The sequence below is a fragment of the Rhincodon typus genome, unplaced genomic scaffold (assembly GCF_021869965.1).
Source record: "Rhincodon typus isolate 14 unplaced genomic scaffold, sRhiTyp1.1 hic_rhity00001065, whole genome shotgun sequence".
Lineage (NCBI taxonomy): Eukaryota > Metazoa > Chordata > Chondrichthyes > Orectolobiformes > Rhincodontidae > Rhincodon > Rhincodon typus.
In genome coordinates, this window is record NW_025966703.1 from 19,744 (window position 1) to 31,251 (window position 11,508).

At 41.5% G+C, this 11,508-nt stretch overlaps 1 protein-coding gene across 1 annotated transcript in view; it reads left to right on the top strand.

The window, feature by feature from the left end:
• LOC109930202 (ornithine decarboxylase-like) overlaps positions 1 to 8,943 on the top strand; it is a gene marked incomplete at its 3' end in the record, with an annotated part of 24,550 nt that extends 15,607 nt beyond the window's left edge. The window contains exons 4-7 of the mRNA XM_048592353.1: positions 953 to 1,125; positions 6,354 to 6,488; positions 8,307 to 8,388; positions 8,878 to 8,943. Of these exons, the coding sequence (XP_048448310.1) occupies positions 953 to 1,125; positions 6,354 to 6,488; positions 8,307 to 8,388; positions 8,878 to 8,943 (456 nt within the window). The remainder of the gene's footprint in view (positions 1 to 952; positions 1,126 to 6,353; positions 6,489 to 8,306; positions 8,389 to 8,877) is intronic.
• Between the last annotated feature and the right edge of the window lie 2,565 nt (positions 8,944 to 11,508).

The following is an 11,508-nucleotide window of genomic DNA, read 5'->3' on the forward strand; positions in this document are numbered from 1 at the left end:
ACATCCTAGGGGTTATCATTGACCAGAAAGTCAATTGGGCTCACCACATAAACACAGTAGCTACAAAGGCAGGTCAAAAGCTTGGAATACTGCAGCAAATAACTCACGTCCTGACTCCTCAAAGCCTGTGCACCATCTACAAGGTACAAGTAAGGAGTGTGATGGAATACTCCCCACTAGCCTGGATGAGTGCAGCCACATCAACACTCAAGAAGATCGACACCATCCAGGACAAAGCAGACTGCTTGATTGGCACTACATTCACAAGAATCCACTCCCTCCACCAATAATGCTCAGTCGCAGCAGTGTGTACTAGCTACAAGTTGCACTGCGGAAATTCACCAAAGATCCTCAGGCAGCACTTTCCAAGTCCACAACCACTTCCATCTAGAAGTACAAGGGCAGCAGATATATGAGAACACCGCCACCTTCAAGTTCCCCTCCAAACCACTCACCATCCTGACTTGGAAATGTATCACCATTCCTTCAGTGTCGCTGGGTCAAAATCCTGGAGTTCCCTCCCTAATTGTATTGTGGGTCAACCCACAGCAGGTGGACTACAGTGGTTCAAGGAAGCAACTCAACACCACCTTCTCAAGGGCAACTAGGGATGGGCAATAAATGCTGGCAGCTAGCAACACCCACATCCCACAAATGAATAGGAAAAATTCACCTTCTCCAGATATTTGCTTCACATCAGTGCCCACCCATTACTTTTTGTCAAAAGGGATTACCACAATAAAACAGAAACTGAGGTGTTTTATGGTGCAGGACTCAGAGAGCCCAGGACTCAGAGACTCATTTAGACCACTATATTGTGAGTGCTGAGTCAACAGTTTCCACATCCCTCTCAAATTATGCTCTATATCTGTAATATATGGCAAATGCATATTCAAAACGAGGGACAACTCTACTTGCTTTATATCCTAACTTGCTTTTCTTTCCCAACCAGAATGAAATTGCAATGATACGAGATATTGGTGTCCCAGCACAGAGAATCATTTATGCAAATCCCTGCAAGGAAGTCTCTCATATTAAATACGCTGTCAGTCGTGGAGTGCAAATGATGACATTCGATAATGAAGATGAACTACTCAAAGTTGCAATGAACCATCCAACTGCCAAGTAAGTAGACAGCATGTCTCTGTCTGAAAACAACAAATACTGGAGATCACAGTGGGTCAGACAGCATCCATGGAGAGACAACAAGCTAATGTTTTGAGTCTAGATGACTCAAAATGATGAAGTATGGACGGGGAAGCATTTATGCAATAGTTGGTGGAGGCAGCATGGAGTGCAGAGTGCTGGGAGAGAAAGGACTTTGATAATTCAGATTAAGTGATTGGAATGTGAGAATGTTAGAACAATGGAGTGTCTTTCCGCTTGGAGCGGAACTTGGAGGCAGTGGTGTTCGCAAGCTTCTGTTACCCTTGGCTGTATCAATGACACAGGTTGTGAGTCTGCATACTCCTAAGTCATTTAGCTTTTCCTAATCTGTGCACTCCTAATCTATCTAGAGTGGTGACTACCTCATTTCCATTCACTTGCATCTCATTAAAATTTGACCTTATTTACACATCACTTCCAATTCTCCTCTCCATCGCTAAGGAATCAGTTAGTGGAAATTGCCGATAGGTAAATTGGGAGGGATACCTAGTGACTGCAGCTTGCTGAATGCTTGCCTTGGCCATCATGAACTTGTACTGAACAACATTGCTGCATATCTATGGCCACCATCTTTCTTGAATCTTCATCCATGCAAGTCAGATCAGCAAATGATCAACGTCACCACCTCATCATGCCTGCTCTGGGATCAACTCACACAAAACATGAGCCCACCTACACTTTGGAGTTCAATGACTTCAATGAGTTGAATGTCTGACAGGTCACCTCGCAGACAGGGACAGTGATCCATCTCCACAGGATACTGTCACGCTGAAATGGACAGGTATCTCATGGCTCCGAACATGCTTTCTTGGCACTCACAACTTTAGGCTTATTTGGAAGCTGCCAGACTCTGCCCACTTCACATTATTTTCTTAGTGCGCACTGACCTCAGCACTAACCTATGGGCTGACATGTCTATGTGGGTCACATTAATCATTGGTGCACAAGGTCTTTAGAGCTCAGTTACAGGCTGCCAGCCTCTGTGGATTGGAACGTTTTGGCACAGACAGAGAGGCAAGCAGCGTGTGAGAGTGGGGAGCACTAAAAAGTCAGACAGGAGATGGACATGTTGCTGTGGGACACAGGGATCGCTCACTGTCAGACCTGCAGCATGTGCTGGTAGATTGTGCTAACACACTGCATGTGCTTCAAACAAATTCAATGTCTTAGATTCTCCCACAAGAAAAAACATCCCATCGACATCTACCCAGTCAAGAACCCCTCAGGATACACATTTCAATTAAACCACTTCTGACTCTTCTGAGCCCCAGAGGATAGAGGCCTAGCCTGTGTACCCTTTCCTCATAAGCCACATCACTCATCCTTGGTTCTATGGAAGGGTCACTGGACTCAAAACATTAACTTGCTGACTTTACACAGATGCTACTCGGCCTGCGAACTTTCTCCAGCAATTCCCATTCCTGTTTCATTCATTCCAGATGCAAGGCTCAGAAACCTTCTCTAAACTGCTTCCAATGCATTCAGATCCTTAATAAATGTAGAGTGACCAGTACTTTGTACAATACACAAGACACAGTCTCACCAATGTCCTGTACAACTGAAGCGTAACCTCACCACTGTTACATTCACTTCCCCTTGCAATAAAACACAATAGTATTAGTTTTCCTGATAATTTGCTTGAACTGCATAATAACCTTCTGTGATTCATGCACCAGGATACCCAGATCTCTCTGTATTTCAGAATTCTACAAGTTCTCACCATTTATATAATGTTGTTCTTCTTTTACTTTTTTGGGAAAAAATGGGCAATTTCACATTTTCCTACACTGTCATCCATTGGCCAGATTTTCGCCCATTCACTTAATCTAGCTATATCCCTTTCCAGGCTCCTGAGGTCTTCTTCACAACTCAATTTCCTACCTATCTTTGTGTCATCAACAAATTTGGTTCCCATACCTTTGGTCCCTTCATCAAAATCATTGATATAAATTGTAAAATGTTGAGCTCCTAGCACAGACCTCTGAAGCACACTAGTCCTGATATCCTGCCAGCCTGAAGAACACACCTGTATTAGAGCCAGGAACCCAGCTAGCACAGCAACCAGCAGCAGCTGCAGAGGAAGAAACAGTAGATGAAGATCCACCAAGGAAGCAGAGGAGAATATTTTCTAAATGGGGAAAAATTTTAGAAATCTGTAGCACAACAGGACTTGGGAGTCCTAGTTCAGGATTCTTTTAAGCTTAACACTGACGTTCAGTTGGCAGTTAGAAGACAAATACAATGTTAGCATTCACTTCAGGAGGGCTAGAATACAACAGAAGAAATGTATGGCTGAGGCTCTGTTCAGAAATATTGTGAGCTGTTTTGGGCCCTGTATTTAAGGAAGGGTGTGCTGGTGTTGGGGGGGATCTAGAGGAGGTTTACAAGAATGATCCTGAGTTTGAAGAGCTTGTCATGTGAGGACCAGTTGAGGACTCTGGGTCTGTATTTGATGGAGTTTATAAGGATGAGGGGGGAATCTCATTTAAACTTACAGAAAGGCCTGGATAGAATGGATGTGGAGGTGTTTCCACGAGATGGAGAGATTAGGAGCCGAGGGCACGGCCTCAGAGTGAAGGGACTACTCTTAGAACGACATGAGGAGGAAATGCTTCAGCCAGAAGGTGGTGAATCTGTGCAACTCATTGCTGCAGAAGAATGTGGATGCCAAGTCATTGAAAGTATTTAAGACAGAGATAGACTGGATATTGATTGGTGAGGGGATCAAATGTTATGGGGAGAAGGCAGGGTGATGGGGTTGAGAAACATATGAGCCATGACATGATGGATTGAATGTCCTAATTCTGCTTCTGTGCCTTATGGTCTTTAACTGTAAATGAGAAAATCCAGGCCGCACCAGCCTCCGCATCTCCAACTCTGATCTCATGAGTGCTGTTCCCTGTATTCCCACTATCACTGGTGGCAGAAAACATCAGTTGTCTCGCTCTATTTTCTAGAATGACATCTTGGAAATCTCTGTGCCCCACAACATCCACCGCATCCTTAAACCCTTCTCAAAATGCTTCCTATCATTTCAGCAAAATCTTTCATTACTTTGAGACATTTGTTGCTTTGAAAAGTACAATGTAATTGCAATTACAATACTTGTCAAATTGTCATTCTTGACGTTTGCGCCTGAACAATGTGTATGAATGATCAGATAATGTCCCATGAAAGTTGCCACAAAAAGCCAAGCTTTAGGAGTGATAGATCTATTTGATCGTTCTGCTCTCTCCCTAAACTGGGATGATGAAGTCAATGTGATCCTCCACTGTCACTGAGTACAGAAATATAAGAAAAACAGAATAATATTATAAGAACAGCAAAGAAAAAATTTGAGAAGGGACTGGCAGCTAACATGAAAGGAAATCTACAGACATCAAAACAGTAAATGGGTGCCAAAGGGAAGTTATTACATGTGAAGCAGAGTTTCTACAAGCCCTCTTCAGCAGCCTGTCAAGAGTGAATGCCTGCTCCTTACATTTTCCTCCCATCCCCTCTTTCTCCTGTTCCAAGGTAGCCTCCAGATTTCTAGTGAAATTCACTGACATGACATGCTCAAGTTGACTAACTCTCATAATTTAAGAGTCTCCATTGCGTAGAAATTGGCATGCCAGCATGGGGGGAGTAGGATTGTAGTGGGGGTGAGTGGCACACACACAAGAGAAGAAGGGCTGGAGAGAGCTTGGCAGACTGCTGAGCACAATGAGATGCTGTCATATGAGGGGAAAGGCCAGCCTTTTAAGATAAGTTCGCTCGGCAGCAGTAATACTGGCAGAGCTGTATGAGCTGTGAGGGCAAGGTGCGTGATGGACTTGGAAAGGTTGTCATTTGTGGGTAAAAGGGGGAGCAAAGGGGAGGACATGAGAGATGCGTGATAAGGTTGGGCAGTGCTTGGTGGAGCTGTAACAGCAACAAGCTGGAGGGACAGGAAGTTGGCAAACCTAAAACAGCAGTGAGGGTGGCATGGATTTGTGGGTGCAGTAGGGAGGTTGGGAAATATATGCCAGTCACTGGCGGCTCCCTGGGAACAGAGGAGCAAACTACTGGGGGATTCACACAGATGAGTACGCACAAATCAAGAATTTAGTGGTGCAGATTTCAGGAAACAGCTTCCTGGGTGGTGGCATCCCAAGACACAGGTTAAATGCTACAAAATAAGAGTTTGTGGGATAGTTGCTTACCAGCTGCACTTTGATGGAATAGTAACCCTTTGTTCCTCTACCTCTCTCACTTAGTTGAAGCTCGCAAGGCCAATTGCAACCAACCAATCGTTCTCTGCACCCTGGGAATCCAGTGATCCTGATGTATGCGCTAATTATGTTTCTCCATTCTCCAAGAGGACAAGAAATATTGTTGCTTTACATAGAGAGCCATGGAGTCATACAGCTTAGAAACAGACCTCTCAGTCCATCCACTCCATGCAAACTATGTTCCCAAGCTGAGCTAATCCCACTTGCCTGTGTATGGCCCATATCCCTCCAAACCCTTCCAATTCAGCTACTTCTTGTATGTCTTTTAAAGGCCATGAGTGTACCTGCATTTACCACATCCACTGGCAGTTCATTCCACATACTAACCACTCTCTGTGTAAAAAAGTTGGTCCTCATGTCCTTAAATATTTCTCCTCTCATCTTAAAAGTACTCCCTAGTTTTGAACTCCCGTCCCCGAGGGTAAAGACCTTTGATAGTCACCTTATCTATCCCCTCCATGATTTATAAACTTCTGAACAGTCACCCTTCAATCTCCTACATTCCAGCGGAAAAATGTCCCAGCATGTCCACCCTATTTTTATAATTCAAACCCTCTATTCCCGGCAACATCTTGGTGAATCTTTTCTGAATCCTCTCCAGTTTAATAATATCCTTCCCTTCTCTGCAATGTTCCCACTGCGTTTTTGATTGAGCTGGGCAGCTTTGGATTGCTCATCCAGGTACACAATGCCTCACTAAGATGGCATAAATGTAACAGGTGCCAAGTTTTTGTCAGAAAAGCACAGACAGGCAAGTTACTCCAGGGATGCGCATGGTAAGTTGGGCAGAAATCAGGCATGAGAGACATTACATAGGCATGGCAGATAATGAATGTGGTGCGTTTAGTTTGGGTTGATCTCCTTGTTTGAGATGATCCTTGCAATTCTGTTTTATTCTGCAATGCTAAATTCATTTTCCTACTGCTGTCTCAGAATGGTTCTACGCATTGCTGTAAATGATTTTACATCCCAATCACCCTTGAGTAGCAAGTTTGGAGCATCTATGTCTGAGTGCAGACAGCTACTGGAATATGCAAAGGCCTTGAATTTGGACACCATTGGTGTTAGGTAGGAAATACATTTTTGCTTCTTCTTTTTCTTAATTCTTTTTCATAGGAATTGAGGATCGCTGACAAAGCCGGCATTAGTTGTCCATCTGTATTTACTTTTGAACTGACTAGCTTGCTTTTATGATTTTACGCACATCGGGAAGAATTTATCAGTGTTACTATTCCCTATTTATAGGAAAACCCTGCTTCAATTGGAAGGTTTGCACAGCTTACACTGATGACATCTGCTACTGATACAAAATTATCTATTTTGTTGCCTTGTTATACAAGAGGTAATAATACAAAAAGGCCATTAAACCCTCTTTCTCCATTAATGTTAAAATTGTGAGGTTGGTTGCCCATCCCCACTCCTCTGGCAGGCACTGTTTGCTCTTGTTCATGCAAGGTGAAGATCAAGAGAGTTTAAGGCTGTAATACTCTCTAGCTGAACACCCCGAGACACATTTGCATGTATTAATTCATACAAGAGTTTAACATTGTCCAAAATTTGCAGCACAGTGAGACCGTCCCTTGGGTAAGGTTGACATGTCACACATGTCCTCAGCTTTCCTGAGCAGTCGTTGCTTTGAGGTTCAATTCTGCTAAGTGAGGTGCAAGTCAGAAGTCACATGACATCAGTTTATTTGAAAGCACAAGCTTTTGGAGCAATGCTCCTTCGTCTGGTGAAGTGAAATCCAGATCATGCAGTTACTTCATGGCTGTCAGCTGCACCCAGCATGCTATTCAGCATTTCCTATGTCAGAGAGGAATGGAGGGACTTCCTGCACCCGACACAGATCCTGATCAAAGATTATAACCGCTCAGCCGTCTAACATATTGTATCATGTCTGCCTACTCCAACTGGGTGCCTTCTCCTGCTGTTCTCCAGAAATAATACATAATTATCTGTTTTCACTCCTCCTCACGTAAACTCAAGGCGGTTGATGCTGATTCTTTGATCTGCACTTCTGTGACTGTCGACCGTGCACTAGGCTCTTGTAGACCCAGTTATAAATTGGTCTGCCTGCAACAACATTGACAGGTGATGGAGATCCATTACATAAGGCCAGCAACAAAAAGCTCCTGCCTCTTGAATGTGCCTGTCATCCTGACCTGGGTGCTGACTGAAGAGATGAGACAGTAATTGGCTGCCACCTGTACAATGACGTCAAGCAAATTTCGACCTCGAAAAAGACTCGAGGTCAGGTTCCGGACTATCTTTGGAAAATGTAGCCATCTGTTTCTGACACGTGGCCATTACAGTTAGACGGAAGAGGGATTCTGTAATTGACAGAGAGGATTGTGCTCAATAAATCGTGCTATATTTTACAATGTAGAAATGTGGGCACCTTTGAAAAATTGCACTGCTGGCGGGTTCAAGCTGCATTTCAGTTTAGAAATGATATGTGTGGCTATGAGTTCTTGTCAAACTGCTGGACACATTCATAGGAAATGAATGGCTGTAATATTCCTTAGGTGGCAACATAGGCACTGAACAAGTAATCTAGAACTTCTTGTTAATTGTCTGAGTACATGGGTTTGAATCTCATTATGGCAGGGATTGTTGTTTATCATCAATAAAAATCTGGAATAAAAACAGCTGGTATAATGCTGACTATTTAACACTATCCATTGTTGCAAAAACCTATCTGGTTCACAAAATGACTTTAGGCAAGGAACTTTGCCATCCTTACCCAGTCTTGCCTACATGTGTCTCCAGACCCATGTCAACATTTGGCCAAAAACTGGCCAAGCCAGCAATCCCTACATCTCATAAAACAAATTTTAAAAGTCCTGGATTTCATTTGGACCTTAATGGTATCTCTTCTTTTCACAGTTTTCATGTTGGAAGTGGTTGTACTGATCCAAAGATTTTTGCTCAGGCCATAGCTGATGCACGTGTTGTCTTTGATATTGGGGTATGTTTTTATTTGGAGTTTTGCTTGAAAGATAAACAAGTAGAAATTTTCAAAGATACATTTACAATAAGACCAAAAACATTTTTTGGCATTTTAGCAATCAGTTCAGTTATTTCAGAAAGGTTATCCTTTTATTATAATCGTAAAAAAAAATCAAACTTCATGATTTTTTCAACTTTGAGACTACTGCACTTGGTGGTTGAGATAAAAACAGTAAATTTTACATTAAAGGTAAATACAGGTGATTACATTACAGTTGCTAAACCCAGCCAGGGTAAATGAAAGTGTATTAGCAACAGGAAGGGCATCCACTTGCAATAACCATCCACTAAATCCATAAAACATGAGGATAGATATGGAAGTGAAGAATCAACATTGTGATAACCTCATAAACCACGGCGTAAAACTGTATGAGAAACCACAGAAAATCTGATGCTTGACCATTATGCATTGTGCCAAAATTGGATACCTTTTTTCCATATTTTACAGATTAATCTTGGATTTCAGATGTATTTACTTGACATTGGAGGTGGTTTTCCAGGAACATTTGAACAGGTAGAGCTCTTATGATCCCAGCTAATGTTGCTTGTGGACAAGCCAGATCCCAGCATGAAATCTGGCTTGATAGCTGCTAAGTTGTTTATGCTTTCATTGAAACATGAGCACACAAGGCTACAGATGTGATTTTTACATTAAAACAGAAGTTTATTACACATCGAAATAAAAATCAAATAAAACAAACCAAGCAATCTAAATATAACGAAGTTGGAAAAATTTCAAAACACACAGCAAACCAAAGTCCAATCTTTTTACCAACACTTCACATTTGATCAAGAGAACATTTTTCTTTCTATCTAATCTATAGATTTGACTTAACTGCTTCTTCTCTGTTCCTGCCCTGTGGATTTTGAAGTCTTTTTCCTTGAATACTCACACAACTGAGAGACTAAACTTTCACTGAGGACATTGATACTCTTTAACTTCTTTGAATAATATTCTTTTCTAGGATAAACTGTGCAACGTCTGACCCCAATCAGGTCACCATCAAACTGAACTAAAGTATTTGAATGATATCAAAACAAATACTTACTAATCCTGGATTCTGATGGCTTGGTGTTTTCTCTCCCATTGTAAACCTCCACACTATTAGCAAAATCCCATTCTTGCAAACACCTGCTCCCTGTCACATATGGTTTAAAACCCATGGTTCCAGAAAGAATCACATAATTAATTTATAAACCCTACACAAAAATATGACTAGCTTAAAATCCAAACACTACAAAAAAAAATACAATGCTTGAAAATGATATTGAAGATGAATAAACATTCTTTTATTAACATTTGAAATTGAATGTGTGTACACAAGCGCAGAAACACACACATTGCTCTTTTAAACTTCACATTACAGCATCCCTTTTTACTCTTTAACAAATCTTCATAGTCTCATTCTGGGTAGTCCTGGCAGTGTCAGGATTAGCAATGGCTACTTGCTCAGACTACAAGGCATCCTAAGAAGGAAGACAACGTGAATACCAGTCTAAGGTGAGTCTATGTTTTATTGACAGGGAGGAATTGGGTACATTACGGAGATTGAGTCGAGGAATAGGAGGGACAGGCTGGGTTTAGGAGGCGAATGTGAAAAGGGAAGAAATATCCTGGCAGTGGGGAATCCCAACTGGAATACAGCAGCTACTGGTTGGAGATAAAATCCTTGCTTACTTACCATTTTTATAGCTGGGATGATAAAGTGGTGGGCTGGCATCCTTTGTTCCACTTTTGTCAGCCATATCTAGTATTACAGCAGGTCTGTATACAGACCTTTAATTTGGCTAATGATTGGTCTAAGGGAGAACAGCTACATGATGCTCCACCTTCCCAAAGTATTACATTGGAGGGGCGGGGGGAAAGCTCAGCGGTCTCGCTATTGTCCCACTTTACATGCGCTTCCCAACTGCAAATATGCCAGCAGCATGGCTATACAATTCACTGGGAAGTGTCAGAGACTCAGAAGATTTGAATGAGCTGGAGGTCCAAGGCCTGAAACAGTGAAGTAAATATGGCAAAGTACTTGCAAGCTTGAACATTTTCTGAGACTCTGTTACTCCTGTGGGTTAGACAATGGAAAACTGAACCTCTTATGATTGATTCAGAAACAAGACCTTCCTGTACAGCAATCACAAGTTTGCATTACTGAAATATGCTAGCTATTTGTAATACATTAATAAATTGTCCGTGCAAGTTATTCCTGTCAGTGGCCAAGGCTATCATCATGAAAACCAGGCTTGGGGTGTTCTGGTGCCTAATTTATTTAAACAGGTTGCATAAAAAACGCAGATGTGTTATTGGTTAAATTATTTTGAGGACTTAGTTACACTATTTTATGTATCCTTCGCTGTAATGGTAAAGCCCTTACACCTGAACCGGGAGGCCTGGCTTCAAAACCCACTTTCTCTAGAGGCATGTAACAATATAAGTCCTGCCAGAGTATTCATGCATTTGTGCTGAAGTTACCAGCCAACAAGATGGCACTTTATTGTAAAATTTATGTTTTGATTGCATGACATTGAATTGGGAATTCAATTGAAAAAACCAACATTAGCTGTAAAAGAAATATTTAATTGCTTACACATGGCTTAGTGTAACTAATATTCAATTGAAATGTAATTATAACTGAAACCTTGTGGGCAGTGTCATTTTTTTTTACCAAAAAGAAAATTTGAATTGATTGGAATTGGAACTTTTGGGATTATACATCGGTTAGCAGGAGACTTTTTCTTTCACCTACCTCCTTTCCCTGGCACTACAGCCTAATTCTTTTTATTTTGTGCATTGGATTCCAGAAATTTGCCACTAATTGGCCCAACCTAATATTTGGGCATTCCTTTCAAAACAGCTATTTGAATGTGTCAATTTGCATATTCTATTTCACAGGATTATTATCATAACATATATATCCAAAGTAAAGAATAATGTGTGGTGCTAAATTGAAGGTGGTATGGAATTTATGGAACTTTGTTTGAAACTGAGCTTCAAAAGTTTGTTGGAAGTAAAATTAACCTTTTTTTGATGTGTTCAAATTTTTTGACTTTAAAGCCGGCTGAGAAAATACACTTTCAATCA